General features: G+C 47.5%; 2 protein-coding genes across 2 annotated transcripts in view; both read right to left on the reverse strand.

Moving 5' to 3' along the window:
* Window positions 1–5,770, reverse strand: part of LOC132774666 (zinc finger protein 850-like) — a 59,963-nt gene extending 54,193 nt beyond the window's left edge. Inside the window, exon 1 of the mRNA XM_067466195.1 lies at window positions 5,731–5,770. The gene's annotated coding sequence lies outside the window, so the exon portion shown is untranslated. The remainder of the gene's footprint in view (window positions 1–5,730) is intronic.
* Window positions 5,771–18,169: 12,399 nt separating this feature from the next.
* Window positions 18,170–19,517, reverse strand: LOC132770331 (zinc finger protein ZFP2-like). The gene has a single exon (XM_060767205.2). The coding sequence runs from the start codon at window positions 19,316–19,318 to the stop codon at window positions 18,209–18,211; it is 1,110 nt and encodes a 369-aa protein (XP_060623188.2). The 5' UTR covers window positions 19,319–19,517; the 3' UTR covers window positions 18,170–18,208.
* Between the last annotated feature and the right edge of the window lie 624 nt (window positions 19,518–20,141).

Here is a 20,141-nt window from a genome sequence, read left to right on the forward strand (position 1 = left end):
GAAGGGGAACATGAGCCAGGAATGTGATGTGGCGGCAAAAAAAGCCAATGGGATTTTGGCCTCAGGCATCAATGGGAGCCTAGTGTCTAGATCTAGGGAAGTCCTGCTCCCCATGCTCTATTCCTCTTTGGTTAGACCACGTTACCTGGAATATTGTGTCCAATTCTGGGCATCACAGTTGAAGAGAGATGTTGACAAGCTGGAATGTGTCCAGAGGAGGGTGACTAAAATGATCAAGGGACTGGAGAACAAGCCCTATGAGGAGCGGCTTAAGGAGCTGGGCATGTTTACCATGAAGAAGAGAAGGCTGAGAGGAGACATGATGAGGGTCATGTATAAATATGTGAGAGGAAGCCACAGGGAGGACGAGGGAGGAAGCTTGTTTTGTTCTGCCCTGGAGACTAGGACGCAAGGGAACAACAGCTTCAAACTACAAGAGAGGAGATTCCACCTGAACATGAGGAAGAACTTCCTGACTGTGAGAGCCGTTCAGCAGTGGAACTCTCTGCCCCAGAGGGAGTGTGGTGGAGGCTCCTTCTTTGGAGGCTTTTAAACAGAGGCTGGATGGCCATCTGTCAGGGGTGCTTTGAATGCAATATTCCTGCTTCTTGGCAGAATTGGGTTTGACTGGATGAGGGCCCAGGAGGTCTCTTCCCACTCTAGGATTCTAGGATTTCTTCTTCTTATATAATTATATACTATTTATAATTGGTTTTCTTAATGCGTCTTCCAATATTAAAGGGTGCCATTCACTGGATAGAGGTTTCCCTGAATTACCAGCATGTGTTCAATGCCGAGGGGCACAAAGATGATAGGACTTCTCCTACCTCACAATGGGTCATAGAACCCTTGAGTTGGAAGAGACCATCCAGTCCAACCCTATTCTGCCATGAAGCAGGGAAATCACATTCAAAGCACCCCGACAGATGGCCATGCAGCCTCTGCTTAAAAGCCTCCAAAGAAGGAAGGGGCCTCCACCACACCCCACAAGGGGCAGAGAGAGAGAGAGTTCCTCTGCTGAACAGCTCTCAGTGTTAGGAAGTTCTTCCTCGTGTTCAGGTGGAATCTCCTTTCTTTCCTGTAGTTTGAGGCCATGGCTCCATTGCGTCCTAGTCTCCAGGGAAGAAGAAAGGAAGCCTCCTCCCTAGGACTTCCCCTCACCCCTTGGCCCCTGGCCCTCATCATGTCTCCTCTCAGCCTTCTCTTCTGCAGGCTAAACATGCCCAGCTCTTTAAGCCACTCCTCATAGCGCTTGTTCTCCAGACCTTGGATTCTTTGAGCCCTCTGGACACTTTCCAGCTTACAGCCAACATCTCCCTTCAGTTGCAGTGCCCAGAATTGGACAAAGTATTCCAGGAGTGGTCTGACCAAGGCAGAATATTTTTTCCCGTGTCAGGAGTGACTTGAGAAACTGCAAAGCCATCAGGGCAGAATAGAGCATGGGTAGCATGACTTCCCTGGGTCTAGGCACAAGACTCCTCTGGATGCAGGCCAAAATCCCATTGGTTTTCTACCTGCCGCATGACTTTGTTGGCTGATATCCACCTTCCTGTCCACGAGGACTCCAAGATCCTTTTCACACGTCCTGCTCTCGAGCCAGGCCTCCTCGACCCCCATTCTGTCTCTTTGCATTTCCTTTTTTCTGCTTAAGTGGAGTCTCTTGCATTTGTCCCCACTGAACTTCATTTTGTTAGTTTTGGCCAATCATCTCTCTCATCATGAGAGGAGATATGATAGCCATGTATAAATATGTGAGAGGAAGCCACAGGGAGGAGGAGGAGGGAGCAAGCTTCCTTTCTGCTTCCTTGGAGACTAGGACGCAATGGAGGAATGGCTTCAAACTACAAGGGAGGAGATTCCACCTGAACATGAGGAAGAACTTCCTGACTGTGAGAGCCGTTCAGCAGTGGAACTCTCTGCCCCAGAGGGAGTGTGGTGGAGGCTCCTTCTTTGGAAGCTTTTAAGCAGAGGCTGGATGGCCATCTGTCAGGGGTGATTTGACTGCAATATTCCTGCTTCTTGGCAGAATGGGGTTGGACTGGATGATGGCCCAGGAGGTCTCTTCCAACTCTTTGATTCTAGGATTCTATGATTCATCTGTCAAGATCCCTTTGAGTTCTGCTCCTGTCCTCTGGAGTCTTGGCCCTCCCTCCCCATTTGGTGTCATCTCACAACTTGATGGTCCTGCCTTCTCACCCTTCATCTAAGTCATTAACAAACATCCTGAACATCCTTGTTGCCATTGTAAATCGCCCTGAGTCGCCTAAGGGCTGAGAAGGACGATATACAAATATAGTAAACAAATAAATAAGTAAATAAATAACAGGACCAGGTCCAGGAGGGAACCCTGCTGATGAAACCACACTCGTCACTTCTTTCCAGGATGAAGAGAGGGAAGCCTTGGGGAGAATCACCCTCTGGGTTTGTCCGCTCAACCCATTCCAGATCCATAGTTTTGTTTAGCCCACATTGGACTGGTTTCCTTGCCAGAAGGTTATGGGGGACCTTGTTGAAGAAGGCCTTCCTGAAATCTAGATCTGCTCCATTCACAGCATTCCCCCCCTTCTACCCAGCTTGTAACTCTATCAAAAAAAGAGATCATATGCGTCTGGCATGACTTAGAATCCTAGAATCAAAGAGTGGGAAGAGCCCTCCTGGGCCATCATCCAGTCCAACCCCCTTCTGCCAAGAAGCACGAATATTGCATTCAAAGCACCCCTGACAGATGGCCATCCAGACTCTGCTTAAAAGCCTCCAAAGAAGGAGCCTCCATTACACTGCGGGGCAGAGAGTTCCACTGCTGAACAGCTCTCAGAGTCATAGAATGATAGAATCCTAGAGTGGGAAGAGACCTCCTGGGCCATCATCCAGTCCAACCCCATTCTGGCAAGAAGCAGGAATATTGCATTCAAAGCACCCCTGACAGATGGCCATCCAGCCTCATAGAATCCTAGAGTGGGAAGAGACCTCCTGGGCCATCATCCAGTCCAACCCCATTCTGCCAAGAAGCAGGAATATTGCATTCAAAGCACCCCTGACAGATGGCCATCCAGCCTCATAGAATCCTAGAGTTGGAAGAGACCTCCTGGGCCATCATCCAGTCCAACCCCATTCTGCCAAGAAGCAGGAATATTGCATTCAAAGCACCCCTGACAGATGGCCATCCAGCCTCTGCTTAAAAACCTCCAAAGAAGGAGCCTCCACCACACTCCCTCCGGGGAAGGCAGAGAGTTCCACTGCTGAACAGCTCTCACAGTCAGGAAGGTCCTCCTCATGTTCAGGTGGAATCTCCTCTCTTGTCGTTTGGAGACATGGCCTCAATGGAGACATGGCCTCAAACTACTTGTTTTTGATCAATCTGTGTTGACTATTAGCAATGACTGCATTCATTTCTAAGTGTTTGCAGACCACTCTGTAAATGCCCGACTAAGCTTGGGCAAAGCAGAATGAAAAGGGGAAAGAGATCTGCATTCTTCCCTCGCGCATTAAGTAAAAAACATGAGCCTATACGTCTGGCCTCTCAAAAGGGAATCCTATGAATACGGAAGCCTGTGGGGTGTGCTTAGAAAGGAAAGCCAGGGGTCCTCAAACTGTTTAAACCAGTGGTTCTCAACCTTCCTAATGCCGCGACCCCTTAGTACAGGTCCTCATGTGGTGGTGACCCCCAACCATAACGTTATTTTCGTTGCTAATTCATAACTGTAATTCTGGTACTGTTTTGAATCATAATGTAAATATCTGATAGGCAGGATATATTTTCCTTCACTGGACCAAATTTGGCACAAATACCCGATACGCCCAAATCTGAATATTGGTGGGGTTGGACAGGGATTGATTTTGTCACTTGGTAATGCTGGAGTTGCTGGGATTTATAGTTCACCTAAAATTAAAGAGCCTTCTGAACTCCACCAATGATGGAATTGAATCAAACTTGGCACACAGAATTCCCATGACTGAGAGAAAATACTGGGAAGGTCTGGTGGACACTGACCTTGAGTTTTTGGAGTTGTAGTGCACCTACATCCAGAGAACACAAATATTGGCACAAATACTCAAAATTCCCAAATGTGAACACTGGTAGAGTTTGGAGAAAACAGACCTTGCCATTTGAGAGTTGTAGTTGTTGGGATTTATAGTTCACCCACAATGAAATAGCATTCTGAACCCCACCAATGATAGAATTGGACCAAATTTTCCACACAGAACCCCCATGACCAACAGAAAATACTGTGTTTTCTGATGGTCTTTGGTGACCCCTCTGACACCCCCTCGTGACCCCCAGGTTGAGAAACACTGGTTTAAACAGAGGGCCAGCTCACAGCCCCTCAAAGTGTTGGAGGGCCGGATTATAATCTGAAAAAAGCATGAAGGGATTCCTAGGCACACTTATTGCACGCCTCTTATTTGTAGTGCAACAAACACTGGAAAACAATACAACAATGAAAACAAAGAACAATTGTGACAAATATAAGCTTATTGGTATTTCAATGGGAAGTCTGGGCCTGCTTTGGTTGATGAGAGAGGGTGGTTGCTGTTGTTGTTGTTGTTGTTGTGTGCTTTCCAATCTTTCCAGGCTTTGGTTGACCCTGAGTGAGGGTGGGGCAAATGACCTCAGGGGGCTGCATCCGGCCCCGGGCCTTACTTTGAGGACCCCTGGTTTAAGTAATGGACCACCCTGAGAATTTTGGGGAGGGGGCTGAAGCCCCTCAAGCCCCCCTCTCCCCCCCCCCCGGCTATGGGCCTGGCTTTCCGAGGGGATTGGGGGGGGGGGGGTGAGGAATGCCATTCCTGGGATGTGACGAGGAGGAGGAGGAGAGCTCTTCTGCCAGGCTGCACAAGGGGGGGGGGGGGGGCAGGGGCAGGGCAGAAGTCCTGGCGGGGGGGGGGGCAGGAGGAGGCAGGCCAAAAGGGGAGGGGGAGGGCCTGGGTTGGCGCAGAAAGGCCCCCGCAGGGAAGGAGGGAGGGGGGAGGGGGCGGCCCCCCCTCTTCCTTCTCCCAAAGACGCCCCCTCCCTCCTTCGCCCCTCCCCTCCCGCCGGCCCACATATTGGCCTAGTGTGTGTGTGGGGGGGTGGGATCTGGGGGGGAGGGACCCCACCTGGCAGCGCCCCTTCACAGGCTGAAGCTCCTGAAGCCCTGCTCTCCCCCCCCCCCCCCCCCCCACTATGAGCTTGGCTTTCTGAGGGGATGGGGGGGGGGGAGTTGAGGAATGCCATTCCTGGGATGCCAGGCTGCACGAGCCCCCCCCCCCGCATGCAGAAGTCCTGGCGGGGGGGCCCAGGAGGAGGCAGGCCAAAAGGGGAGGGGGCTGGCCGGAGACGGCGCAGAAGGGCCCCCCCAGGGAGAGGGGGAGGGGGGGGAGGGGGGGAGGGGGCTGCCCGCTACCCCCCAAGGCGCCTGCCCCCCCTTCCTCCCCCCGAAGGCAGGCGCCCCCTCCCTCCTTCGCCCCTCCCCCCTCCCGCCGGCCCACAGATTGGCCCAGTGGGGGGGAGGATCTGGGGGGGGGGAGGAAGGGAGGGAGGGACCCCACCTGGTAGCGCCCCTTCACTGGCTTCCCTGGGGGGGGGCTCCCCCCCAGCAGCCCCCCCCCACCTCCCTCCCTCCCCCCCCCATGGATTGGCCCAGTGGGGGTCCGAGGAGAGAGGGAGGGAGTGAGGAGTGGGAGTCCCACGCGAAACCCTTGCCCCCCCCCGCCTCTGGTCCTTTCCGACCCCACCCCAGAGAACCTCACCTGGAAGGAAAGCCTTTGTCCGCCCAGCAGAGAGAGAGAGAGAGAGGAGGGGGGGAGGAGACTGAAGTTGGGAGGGAGGGGGCGGGGCCCGCTCTTGGCCCCACCCCTCCCTCCTTCGCACGAGACCCCCCCCCCGGCGGGGAGAGAGAGAGGGGGGTCTCCTCCTCCTCCTCCTCCTCTTTCCCTGGGGGCGGGGGAGAGGGGCGCCCCCCCCTTCCAAGCCCCCACCCACCCACCAACCTTTGGGTCTCCCTTCTGGGCGGGGTCTTGGGAGGGGGGGGGGTCTTCTTGGGGAGGGCCACACCAGTCAGAGATGCCTGCTCAGAGGGACCCTGGCCCTTGACCTGGCCCCCGCCCCCCCACAAGGTTCTCTTTCCGCCTCACCCACCACCAAAAGCACCCTCGATGTCTCTGACTGGCTACTCATTTCCCAAACTTCCAAAAATTATTCTGTTTGCATTTGGCTCTTTAAAAGGCAGGCTGTATTTAAATGCTGAATGAAGGTGTGTGGCGACGGGAACTAAACACAGACACTCCTGTGGAGGTTTTCTTTAGATTCATATTATAGAGTTCTGACTACGGGTAGTTTCATTGATTGATTGATTCAATTGACTATTTTATTTCTCATGTCAGGGCAACCAGTCCATTATATTGCATTTCTAACAGAACAAAGCAAACAGACAGGGAAAATACAAAATTTGTGAGTTTGGGAGTTGGTTATGCATATTACATATTCATCTCAACCTGTGGATCACAACCAGACACAGTGAAGACATCTGCCCTTGCGCTGTGCTACTCTGCTGCTGAGTCTGCATGCCCAGTGTGGAACACATCTCACCACGCTAAAACAGTGGATGTGGCTCTTAATGAGACATGCCGCATTATCACGGGGTGCCTGCGCCCTACACACCACTGCAGAAATTACACTGCTTAGCCGGTATTGCACCACCTGACATCCGCCAGGACATTGCAGCCAATAGTGAAAGGACCAAGGCAGAGACATCTCCAGCTCATCCCCTGTTTGGGTATCAGCCAGCACGCCAACGACTTAAATCGAGACATAGTTTTCTTAGATCTACAGAGACATTCACTGGAACAACTCAGCAAGCCAGAGTCCAAAAGTGGCAGGCTCAAACCCAGCACCTCAATCAATGACTGATGCTGAATGAGAGACTCCCCCTCCCTGGGCGCACAGAAGACTGGGCGAGTCCAGGTGTGGTCTAACCAAGGCGGAATAGACAGGGTGCCTGCGTCCAACACCACTGGAGAAATTACACTGTCTAACCGGTCTTGCACCACCTGACATCCACCGGGAAGTGGCAGCCAATAGTGAAAGGACCAAGGCAGAGACATCTCCAGCTCATCCCCTGTTTGGGTATCAGCCAGCACATCAATGACCTAAATCAAGAAATAGTTTTCTAAGATGTACAGAGACACTCGCTGGAAACACCTCAGCAAACGAGAGTCCAAAAGTGGCAGGCTCAAATCCAGAACCTCAATCCATGGCTGATACCAAATGAGAGACTCCACCCTGGGCACACAGAGGACTGGGCGACTTGGAAGCCGCTGAACAGACTGCGCTCTGGCACCACGAGATGCAGAGCCAACCTCAAGAAATGGGGCCACAAAGTGGAGTCCTTGACATGCGAGTGGGGAGGAGAGCAAACCACTGACCACCTGCTGCAACGCACCCTGAGCCCTGCCACATGCACAATGGAGGACCTTCTTGCGGCCACACCAGAAGCACTCCAAGTGGCCAGATACTGGTCAAAGGACATTTAACCAACTCCCAAACTCACAAGTTGTGTATTTTGTCTGTTTGTTTGCTTTGTTCTGTTAGAAATGTAATACAATTGTCTGGTTGCTCCTGGATGGCCATCTGTCGGGGGTGATTTGAATGCAATATTCCTGCTTCTTGGCAGAAGGGCGTTGGACTGGATGGCCCAGGAGGTCTCTTCCAACTCTGTGATTCTATGATTCTATGACACGATAAATAAAAATCCCACCAAAACAGGATCCATTCAAGATTGGTTGAGATAACAGACAAGTTGATGAAAAGCAACAGATGATGATCAAAAGAGTGACTGTATGTTGTACAAAACAGAATAGGAATCCTAACGTCTGAAGCAAGACAACGGGACCCAAGCCCACGCCACCCACACGGAGGCAGGAAAGGAGGTCCAAAGGCACTCTCAGCACTGGACCCCCTTTCTGGGCTCAAACCACGTCTAGACACTGCACCGGTTTCCGCAGTTTTGACCCTTCTCAATCTTTTGCAAAAAAAAAAGAGAGAGGAACGATATTAAAGGCAACAATTCAAAAAAAAAAGAGGCAGAGATTGTAAATAAAAAAAAACCCAATGGGATTTTGGCCTGCATCAAGAGGAGCCTAGTGTCCAGATCTAAGGAAGTCCTGCTCCCCATGCTCTATTCCGCTTTGGTTAGACCACATCTGGAATATTGTGTCCAATTCTGGGCACCACAATTCAAGAGAGATATTGACTCTAAGATGGAATGTGTCCAGAGAAAGAGGGCGACTCAAATGATCCAGGGTCTGGAGAACAAGCCCTATGAGGAGCGGCTTAAGGAGCTGGGCATGTTTAGCCTGAAGAAGAGAAGGATGAGAGGAGACATGATAGCCATGTATAAATATGTGAGAGGAAGCCACAGGGAGGAGGAGGGAGCAAGCTTCCTTTCTGCTTCCTTGGAGACTAGGACGCAAGGGAACAATGGCTTCAAACTACAAGAGAGGAGATTCCATCTGAACATTAGGAAGAACTTCCTGACTGTGAGAGCCGTTCAGCAGTGGAACTCTCTGCCCCGGAGTGTGGTGGAGGCTCCTTCTTTGGAAGCTTTTAAGCAGAGGCTGGATGGCCATCTGTCAGGGGTGATTTGAATGCAATATTCCTGCTTCTTGGCAGAATGGGGTTGGACTGGATGGCCCATGAGGTCTCTTCCAACTCTTTGATTCTATGATTCTAATGCTTGAACTACACAGCAAAGTAATACATAAAATATGAAATCACAAACACACCAGTGAAGCAGAGAACTAGATAGAAACACAAAGTGAACACACACACGACATGGGCACATGTCTCAGCATCTCATTCGAGGTGTTTGTTTTCATTCCTTATTATTCTGCTCTCTTTGGATAACGCTATTCAATCACACTTCTCCTTCTGCTCGCACTCTTCAAATTACTAAATCTTACCACGGACAAAGGCAGGGAGTGTCAGAAAAACATCTACTTCTGCTTCATTGACTATTCTAAAGTCTTGGACTGTGTGGATCATCATAAATGGTGGCAAGTTCTGGGTGGGATGGGCACCCCAAGCCCCCTTCCCTCTCTCCTGAGGAATCTGGACAAGGACCAAGTGGCAACGGTCAGAACTGACCACGGAACAAGAGACGGGTTCCAGATTGGGAAAGGCGTCCGGCAAGGCTGCATCCTCTCACCCAACCTCTTTAACTTGTATGCAGAACACATCATGCGAGGATGTGCGGGGCTTGAGGAATGCAAAGCTGGGGTGAAAATGGCTGGAACATTAACAACCTCAGATATGCAGATGACACCACTCTGATGGCCGAAAGCGAGGAGGAGCTGAGGAGCCTTCTCATCAAGGCGAAAGAAGAAAGCGCAAAAGCCGGGTTGCAGCGAAACGTCAAAAAACCAAGATTATGGCAACAGTAATGATTGACAACTGGGAAATAGAGGGAGAAAACGGGGATGCAGTGACAGGTTTTGTATTTCTAGGTGGGAAGATGAGTGCAGATGCAGACTGTGGCCAGGAAATCAGAAGACGCTTCCTTCTTGGGAGGAGAGCAAGGTCCAGTCTCGATCAAATAGTGAAGAGCAGAGACATCAGACTGGCAACCAAGATCCATTGCCTAGTCCAAGCCATGGTCTTCCCTGTAGTAGTCACCTCCGGAGGTGAGAGCTGGACCTTCGGGAAGACTGAGCGAAGGAAGAGAAGTGCTTTTGAGCCGTGGTGTTGGAGGAAAGTTCTGAGAGTGCCTTGGACTGCGAGAAGATCCAACCAGTCCATCCTCCAGGAAAGAAAGCCCGACTAAAGCTCATTGGAGGGAAGGAGACGAGAGACCAAGTTGAAGTCCTTTGGCCACATCATGAGGAGACAGCAAAGCCTAGAGAAGGGAATGATGCTGGGGAAAGTGGAAGGCAAAAGGAAGAGGGGCCGACCAAGGGCAAGATGGATGGATGGCATCCTTGAAGTGACTGGACTGACCTTGAAGGAGCTGGGGGTGGTGACGGCCGACAGGGAGCTCTGGCGTGGGCTGGTCCATGAGGTCACGAAGAGTCGGAGACGACTGAACGAATGAACAACAACAACAAACACCACGGACATTTGCCAACATGTTTGTCCGTGTGTTCCTTTTGCAACACGCCGATAATGTGCAGATCTTCGCAAGCCATTCTTTTTCCGTTGTGGTCGGGCGGTCCCTCCATCCCCGCAGACGGTGAGCGCTTCCTGAATTGGGTCCAAGGAACTACCCGTGCCTCGTTCCTTCTTGATCATCGCATTCCCAACAAACACAACTCTGGTTTCATATGACCTTAACCAGGTTGGAATGCATTTTAGTCCAAATCTTTCTAGAATATGCCACAGAAGATAAAACGTCCCAACTCAGTGCTTGCATTTCCAACATTTAGAAGAGTTATACATAGGCCGTCCAGCAAAATGGGAGAAGGAATGGGACAAATGTGGAGCCACAAATTGAAATATGCACACATATGCCTATTGTCTCAAAGAAAATTGGTACAAAATGATGTACCCATGGTCTAGAACAGTGGTTCTCAACTTTCCTAATGCCGTGACCCCTGAATACAGCCCCTCCTGTTGTGGTGACCCCCAACCATCACATTGTTTTTGTTGCTACTTCACAACAGTCATTTTCCTACTGTTATAAATCAGAATGTAAATATCAGATATGCAAGATGTATTTTCATTCACTGGACCAAACTGGGCACAAATACCCTATGCACCCACATGTGAATGCTAGTGGGGTTGGGGGAGGATTGATTTTGTAATTTGGGAGTTGGAGTTGCTGGGATTTGTAGTTCACCTACAATCAAAGAGCATTCTGAACTCCACCAGCGATGGATTTGAACCTAATTAGCCACACGAAACTCCCATGCCCAACGGAAAACACTAGAAGGGTTTGGTGGGCATTGACCTTGAGTTTGGGAGTTGTAGTTCACCTATATCCAGAGAGCACTGTGGACTCACACAATGGTGGATCTGGACCAAAATTGGCACAAATACTCAATATGCGCAAATGTGAACACTGGTGGAGCCTGGGGAAAAAAGACCTTGACTTTTGGGAGTTGTAGTTGCTGGGATTTATAGTTCATTACAATCAAAGAACATTCTGAACTCCACCAATGATAAAATTGGCTCAAACTTCCCACATGGAATCCCCATGACTATCAGAAAATACTGTGTTTTCCGGTGGTCTTTGGCGACCCCTCTGACACCCCTTCGTGACCCCCTCAGGGGTCCCGACCCCCAGGTTGAGAAACACTGGTCTAGAACACCACAAAATTTAGGAAAAATGTATGAAAACATGCAAAATAAATGCTGGGAATGTGAAACCAAGGAAAGCCTTTTCTACCATGCGTGGTGGATGTGCAGGAAAGCAAAGTAATATTGGAAGGAAATTAAAGAAATATCCCAGAAAATACTTAACACAAAAATACAAATGAAGCCGAAATACTTTTTATTGGGAATAACAGACGTGGATGGAGACACAAACAGACACACACTTTTAAATTATTATTATTATTATTATTATTAACTTTATTTGTACCCCGCTAAAATTATTTAGTAACAGCAGCAAAAATAGTACATGCAAAGAGCTGAAAACTCCCTCAATGGATCAATTTAGCCTTATAAAAATAATGGACACTATGAATAGGGACAAATAGGGAGGAAGCCACAGGGAGGAGGGAGCAAGCTTCCTTTCTGCTTCCTTGGAGACTAGGACGCGGAACAATGGCTTCAAACTACAAGAGAGGAGATTCCATCTGAACATTAGGAAGAACTTCCTGACTGTGAGAGCCGTTCAGCAGTGGAACTCTCTGCCCCGGAGTGTGGTGGAGGCTCTTTCTTTGGAAGCTTTTAAGCAGAGGCTGGATGGCCATTTGTCAGGGGTGCTTTGAATGCAATATTCCTGCTTCTTGGCAGAATGGGGTTGGACTGGATGGCCCATGAGGTCTCTTCCAACTCTTTGATTCTAGGATTCTATGATTCTATGAAACTAACTCAACCAGGAAAAAACCAGATTGGAATCTCTTCCCAGATTACATGACTCAAGAGAGAAGGAGAATGGCAATATAGTCCAATCCAAAGAGACAAAGAGGAATTGCTCCACAAGGAAGAGGAATGAACAGGAGAAGCATATCATAAAGAAGATAAAGAGATGAAGGACAATGAAGCACAATGAAGAAGACTGGAAGACCGTCCACTTCCTTCCCCTTCCTCCCCCTTTCCTCCTCCCCCCCCCCAGCCCATTTCCCCTTTTCACGTTCTAATTTCTCTGTTTAGTATAAGTACATAAAGTGAATTTGGATTATTTTAAAAGGCGTTATATTGTATTTCTGGCTGCCAGGGTAGGTGACCCCATTTACGCCTTGTTGGATCCCTGGAACGCAGAGGTGGCAAGGGCAGTCAATGCGACCCCTCTGAAGCGCCCTATAAAAAGTGGGGGCTTGTTTGAGAAATAGAAATCCCACCAAGCTTAATGGAATGTGAGGCTTCTCTGTTTTAAAAGCCCCAAAACAAAAGCTGCCGAAGCTGGAACTTTCTTCTGGCTGAAAACCTTTTGAAAGAACCCTCTGGCCACCACCAACTTAAAAGCACTGATAAGTCCTTGGCCTACTGGGAGTATCTTAGGCAAGAGTGTGTTGGACTAGCCCCCAGGCTTGTGTTTCTGAGGTCACACTAAAAGATTGTTCTTTCAATTATATGCTGCCACCATAGACTCTTGTTTGCTGCAGTTCACTGCTTTTTAAAACTTCACCCACAGAGGCATACGTGAGGCAGATGTAGTGAATAACAAAACAATGATGTTTATTTGAGAGAACTGGAACAAAATAGGTATTAAGCTTAGTTGGTTTGAAATATTGTCTTAAAAGTGTGTGGTTTCTTTAAGCAGTTCCATTCTTAAACACTTCTTGGTCGCACTTAACTCTTAACCCCTTCACAAGAATCTAGCAGTCTTCCCTCTGAGTAGACTTCTTTGACTACAAACAGTCCTTTCTCCAGGATCTGTTCCTCTTTAGTATTCCAGCTATTCTTTCTCTAATAGCTCCCTGGATACTAATCTACACTTTCTTTAAAACCCAGAGTCTATCTGTCTCACTCAAACTCCAGAACCCATCTCTTCAACACCCAGAACCAATCTGCTTGACAGTGTTTCAAAACCTTCCCTTAAAGTCATTTTTTTTCTTTTGTCGAGTTAGGCTCCGCCCACTCTCACTCAACCAATTACAGTCTTCCCTCATTTCCCTCCAAATTAGGAACTAAAATGGATCCCCCCCGGCACCCTTTCCAAAATGGCTGCCGAACTTCTTGGGCCTACTTTTCTAGGCTTTTCCTAGCCTAATAGTTAGGGAATTCGCGACATGCCCCCTTCCCAGATATAGAGCTAAGCTGGCCCTCTGATTCACGAGGGAGCTGCAGGCAATGATGCATTGCAGGACGGGACTAGAGAGTGAGTGGAGAAACAAACTGTGGCATTTCTAGACTACTGCAATGCTCTCTACGTGGGGTTGCCTTTGAAGACGGCTCGGAAACTCCAATTAGTCCAACGTTCGGCAGCCATGATACTAACAGGAGCGGGGCGCAGGGAGCATACCACTCCTCTGCTGCACCAGCTCCACTGGCTGCCGATCTGCTACCGGGCTCAATTCAAAGTGCTGGCGTTGGCCTATAAAGCCCTAAACGGTTCTGGCCCAACCTATCTATCCGAACGTATCTCGGCCTATCAGCCCACCAGGACCCTAAGATCTTCTGGGGAGGCCCTGCTCTCTATCCCGCCTGCTTCACAGGTGTGGCTGGCAGGGACAAGAGACAGGGCCTTTTCTGTGGTGGCCCCTCGGCTTTGGAACGCCCTTCCCATGGAGGTAAGATCAGCCCCCTCGCTGATGGTATTCCGAAGAAGACTAAAAACTTGGATGTTCGAACAGGCATTTGGTTAACTCGGTGCAATGAATGGGACGATTATAGATTGGTAATATGGATGACGAAATTGGACCACGATTTTAGTTAAGAGATGCATTGAATAGCGATTTATGTGTCAATATTGTGTATTATGTTTTTTATGGTTTTAAATTGTATATTGTGGATTGTGTATCTTGTTGTAAACCGCGTTGAGTCGCCAGCTAGGCTGAGAAACGGCGGTATACAAGTATAGTAAATAAATAAACAAATAAATAAAATTTCTGACGAAAAGGTAATCTATCCTCCACCAAAAGGCATACGGCGCCACCACAGACACCGCGAAGAAGCCTTTCTACCCTACTTCTACTGCAGGCACTAATAAGAGGCCCAAGGAACTATTTCGAGTGTTGAGAAGCCTCCTTAACCCCAGAGTGGAAGACCATCAGTTTCACTCTCATAGCAATTGCCAGACTTTCAGGAGCCATTTTGCTTCTAAGATTGGTCAAATCCGCGTGGCTTTGGATTCCACTATTAACTCGACTCCTATGGTTGGACACATCACGCCACCTGGCCCCGTTTGCATGGATTCGTTTGAACTTGTCTCACCTGAGGATGGCAACAGGATCCTTGGAGAAGCGGACGCCACTGTGACGGCACACCCAAGCCTTTGGGGAAACGCGATTGCCTGGCTTTACTCGGGGGCGAGAGAGCAAGGTTTGCGAGTTCTTTTTGAAAACCAAAAGTTTATTGATAACAAATCAAAGTTTGTAAGTCTTTTTTGCAAGTCTCTTAAACTGGTTGTGGTTTATAAGCTGGAGGAATCAGCTGTGTGCCCACATCAAGAAGCTCTGGATTAAGAGGCTTGCAAAAAAGACTTACAAGACTTTGATTTGTTATTGATAAACTTTTGGCTTTCAAAAAGAACCCACAAACCTGTGCATTTTGCTGTAAGAATTAGTGGTTTATCTCCTATAAGGAAATCTTTTGGTTTAGAGCAAGGGACCTCAAACTAAGGCCTGGGGGCCGGATGTGGCCCTCCAAGGTCATTTACCCGGCCCTCGCACAGAGTCAACCTAAGTCTGAAATGACTTGAAAACACACAACAACAACCCTATCTCATCAACCAAAAGCAGGTCCACACTTCCCATTGAAATACTAATAACTTTATATTTGTTAAAATTGTTCTTCATTTTAATTATTGTATTGTTTGAAGTGCTTTTTTGCACTACAAATAAGATATGTGCAGTGTGCATAGGAATTAATTCATGTTTTTGTCAAATTATAATCCGGCCCTCCAACAGTTTGAAAGACTGTGACCTGGCCCTCTGTTTAAAAAGTTTGAGGACCCCTGGTTTAGAGAATTGCATGTAGTATCCTTTGTAGTAGACGCTGGTACATTGAATGTGTTAGTATTATACGCATAGATATGAGCTACATTATTGTGAGTCTATAACGGTATTATTTTGGGTCTATAGTGGCCCCCCGCCTTTTTACTCAGGGGCTCTGTTCTGTTCCCTTCTTTTAAGACTCTTAGTAGACAGAGGCACTTTGAGGCGAGGCGAAAAGGGAACAAAATAAATTTACTGAAACAAGAGGAATGAAGAAGGGTGAACTCCACCCGGGACTATCCTGAGGTAACTCAAAACCATACCCTGTTAATTCTCCTGGACACCTCAGTGGCTTTCAATACCATTGACCATGGTCTCCTCCTGGAAGGATAATATGTTCTCTAATGGAGTAAATTGTCTAGACTTATAGCATTTATAGCATTTAACAGTAATGTTATCAGCACATTATAAGTAAATGTAGGTTATCTTATCCACATAGAGAAATGAATAGTAGACTAGAGATTTCCTGGAGTCGGATTTCAGTGCAGGAATTCAACAGTCTCTGTCTTTATCCTCCAAAGAATTCTTCTTTTAACAACACAGTCTTAAGGAGTACTTCTTGTGCAGCAGAGTCTTCCTTAGGTAACAACATTTCAGGTAACACAATTTCTACAAGGTCTCCCGGTATGTTCTCCTTGTTTCGAAAAATTGCTCGTTATAGAACTCCTCCAGAACAGAGCCTGCACTACTGAAGAGAGTGTAAAGAGAGTGTAAGTAGAGTAGCGTGTTTCTTTACTGTTATTATAGAATGTTTCACTAGAAATGTGAATTGGGGAGTTTCATGTATCTATTGTGTATGTTATTTTTACTCCTTTATTTAGTGCATTAAGTATAATGTGACAACAGACTACATCCTGAAGAAGATAATTTTTCGAAACAAGGAGAACATACCGGGAGACCTTGTAGAAATTTTGTTACCTGAAATGTTGTTACCTAAGGAAGACTCTGCTGCACAAGAAGTACTCCTTAAGACTGTGTTGTTAAAAGAAGAATTGTCGAAGGCTTTCATGGCCGGAATCACTCAGTTCTTGTGGGTTTTTTCGGGCTATATGGCCATGTTCTAGAGGCATTTCTCCTGACGTTTCGCCTGCATCTATGGCAAGCTTCTATGGACCTTACCCTCTGAGGATCTATGGACCTTACCCTCTGAGGCTGCTTGCCATAGATGCAGGCGAAACGTCAGGAGAAATGCCTCTAGAACATGGCCATAGAGCCCGAAAAAACCCACAAGAACTGAAAAGAAGAATTCTTTTGAGGATAAAGACAGAGACTGTTGAATTCCTGCACTGAAATCCGACTCCAGGAAAGGATGGACTTTATGATCTCTAGTCTACTATTCATTGCTCTATGTTGATAAGATAACCTACATTTACTTATAATGTGCTGATAACATTACTGTTAAATGCTATAAATGCTATAAGTCTAGACGATTTACTCTATTAGAGAACGTATTATCCTGATATTATTTTCTTGAGAGTCTTATAAAATACACATACATACATTCTTGTTTCTATGTTACTATAGATATTTGTGCATTGTTTGCTCCTCCTGGAAGGCTCAAGGGGATGGGGCCAGGGGGCAGTGGTTCTGGTCCTTCCTCGCAGACCGGTCCCAGAAGGTGGTCTTGGGCGAGTCCGGGCTGTGGGGTCCTGCAGAGCTCATCTTTATCCCTGGTGTGATTTAGCATCTACCTGAAACCACTGGGAGAGATCATCTGTACGTGGATGATGCCCAGCTCCACTACTCCTTCTCACCTGATGCCAAGGAAGCGGTCCTGCCCTTAAACCATTGCCTGAGGGTAGCGATGGACTGGATGAGGGCGAACAAGTGGAAGCTCACTGCAGACAAGTCAGAGGTATGACTGGTGCCTTGGAGGCAGCATTTCAACCTGAGCTAGGTGGGGTTTGCGCTCCCCCTGAAACCTCAGGTGCACAGTTTGGGGGTCGCTCTAGACTCCGCTTTAAACCTGGAAGCCCAGGTGGCAGCGGTGACTGGGTTGGTCTTCCCACAATTAAAGCCTCTGCACCAACTGTGCCAATTCTTGAAAACTCTGGACCTGGCCTCAGTGGTGCAAGTGTTGGTTACATCCAGACTGGACTATTGCAAAGCGCTCTATGTACGTCTGCCTTTGAAGTTTCCAGAAATTACAGTTCATCCAAAGAGCGGTGGCCAGTCTTCTGACGGGTGCCAACTTCAGGGAGCATACTATGCCTATCCTGAAGCAACTCTATTGGTTGTCTGCATGGTTCCGGGCTCAATTTAAGGTGCTGGTCATTACCTATAAAGTCCTATACGGCTACCTGGATCATTATGTCCCCCAACACATCCCAGGGTGCATCCCTTAACCCACCCATAACAAGATCCAGCGGTGAAGCTCGAATTGCTACGTGAGCCCCCACCAGGATGCAGCTCCGCACTCTGGAACCTCCCCCCCCCCCCCCCCCAAGATCTAAGAGCTGCTCCATCTCTTCTCAGTTTTAGGAAGGGAATCATTTTTTATTGAATAAGGCTTTTAATTGAACAATGGGAGGAGTTTAGCAATTTTAATGATCGGGATATGCATGGGGGAGGAGGCTATGGTTTTACCTGAGGTTTTGGTTTTTATGGATTGATGTTTTATCATGGTTTTACCATTTTATGTATTCCTGATTGAAGGATTTTGACTGGTATACTTTTTTGTAAGCTACCATGGGTCTGTGTCGCGGAGAAAGATGGGGTAGAAATATCCTAAATAAATACATATGTTAGAAAGACTTTCCAGTGTGGATTCTATGATGTCTATGTAGACTGTGATTCTGTGAAGCTCTTTCTGTACTCCTTGCATTTACAGGGTTTCCACCTCAGTCTGAGTCCTTTGATGTGAATGCAGGTAGACATTCCCAATGAAGCTTATTCCACACTCCAGACATTTCTATGGCTTCTCCCTAGTGTGAGCCCTTTGATGTGAACGTAGACAGTTAATATTAGTGAAGCTCTGCCCACACTCCAGGCATGTATATGTTATCTCCCCAGTGTCAGTCCTTTGATGTGAACGTAGACTTCCACTCTCAGTGAAGCTCTGTCCACACTCCAGGCATTTGTAAGGCTTCTCCCCAGTGTGAGTCCTTTTGTGTGAAAGTAGATACCCGCTCCTAGTAAAGCTCTGTCCACATTCCAGGCATTTATAGGGTTTCTCTCCAGTGTGAGTCCTTTGATGTGAATGTAGGTTTCCTTTCTGAGTGAAGCCTATTCCGCACTCGGCGCATTTATAGGGCTTCTCCCCAGTGTGAGTCCTTTGGTGTGAACGTAGGCTTCCACTCTCAATGAAGCTCTTTCCACACTCCAGGCATGTGTAGGGTTTCTCTCCAGTGTGAGTCCTCTGATGTGAACGTAGATGTCCCTTCTGACTGAAGCTCATTCCACACTCCAGGCATGCATAGGGTTTCTCCCCAGTGTGAGTTCTTTGATGTCTATGCAGACTTCCACTCTCAGTGAAACACATTCCACACTCCATACACTTATAGGGTTTCTCCCCAGTGTGAGTCCTTTGATGTGAACGTAAATTCACATTCTGACTGAAGCTCATTCCACACTCTAGGCATTTATAGGGTTTCTCTCCGGTGTGAGTCCTTTGATGGCTACGTAGACTTCCACTCTCAGTGAAGCTCTGTCCACACTCCAGGCATTTATAAGGCTTCTCCCCAGTGTGAGTCCTTTGATGTGAAAGTAGATGTCCACTCCTAGTGAAGCTCTGCCCACATTCCAGGCATTTATAGGGTTTCTCTCCAGTGTGCGTCCTTTCATGGGACTGTAGGTTTCGCTTCTGAGTGAAACTCTGCCCACATTCCAAGCAGTTATAGGGTTTCTCCCCAGTGCGAGTCCTTTGATGTGTCTTCAGATGTCCATGCTGACTAAAGCCCTCTCCAGACTCAATACATGTATAATCTTCATCCTCCATTTTGATAGTGTTATGTGCTTTGAATGCGATTTCCCCACTTTTTGCCAGGGAGTTGGACTGCATGGCCTGCGAGGTCTCTTCCATCTCTATGATTCTATGATATATTTGCAAGATGGATACTCGATTCTTGTTTTTCCCTTTCTGATCCAAAGTGAGATCAGGACCTTGAGAGGATTTCTTTTTCCTATTAAGACTGGTTTCCTTATTGCTCTTTGGTTTCCAAATTCCTCGATATCCACTAGAAGTTGGTTTGTTCCTTGTCACACCTGAGGTGGCTCCTCATGTCCTGGTCAAGAAAGAAGAAATAAAAAGATAAACATATATAGACCCAAAAAACCCACAAGAACCTAGTGATTCCAGCCATGAAAGCCTTCGACAATACAGACCACACAGTGCTACAAGAATGAGGACTTTAAGATATTCTTATTAAATATAAATGGACTAAATGAGAAGAATAAATTCATTCATTATTTGGGAAGTAAAAAAATGCTGATATTATAGCAATGCAGGAATCATAGAATCATAGAATCAAAGAGTTGGAAGAGCCCTCATGGGCCATCCAGTCCAACCCCATTCTGCCAAGAAGCAGGAATGTTGCATTCAAAGCACCCCCGACAGATGGCCATCCAGCCTCTGCTTAAAAGCTTCCAAAGAAGTTAAAGGCGAAAGATTTATACGATCTGAAGAGAAACCAGACTATTAAAGAGCGATAATCAGGAAGTTAAATTAAAATCCTTAGAAGAAATAAGGCAAACACACCCCAGATTCTCATGGTTCCAACACTGGCAGGCCAACGAAAGCTTTAAAGAAGATAAAAGATTAGGGTTTGAAACGAAAGAAAAAACCTGGGACAAAATATTAAGAACGGAGAAAAAGACGATCAAAGTAATATACCGCCAACTTTTAT

Source organism: Anolis sagrei, chromosome 3 (assembly GCF_037176765.1).
Source record: "Anolis sagrei isolate rAnoSag1 chromosome 3, rAnoSag1.mat, whole genome shotgun sequence".
Classification (NCBI taxonomy): domain Eukaryota; kingdom Metazoa; phylum Chordata; class Lepidosauria; order Squamata; family Dactyloidae; genus Anolis; species Anolis sagrei.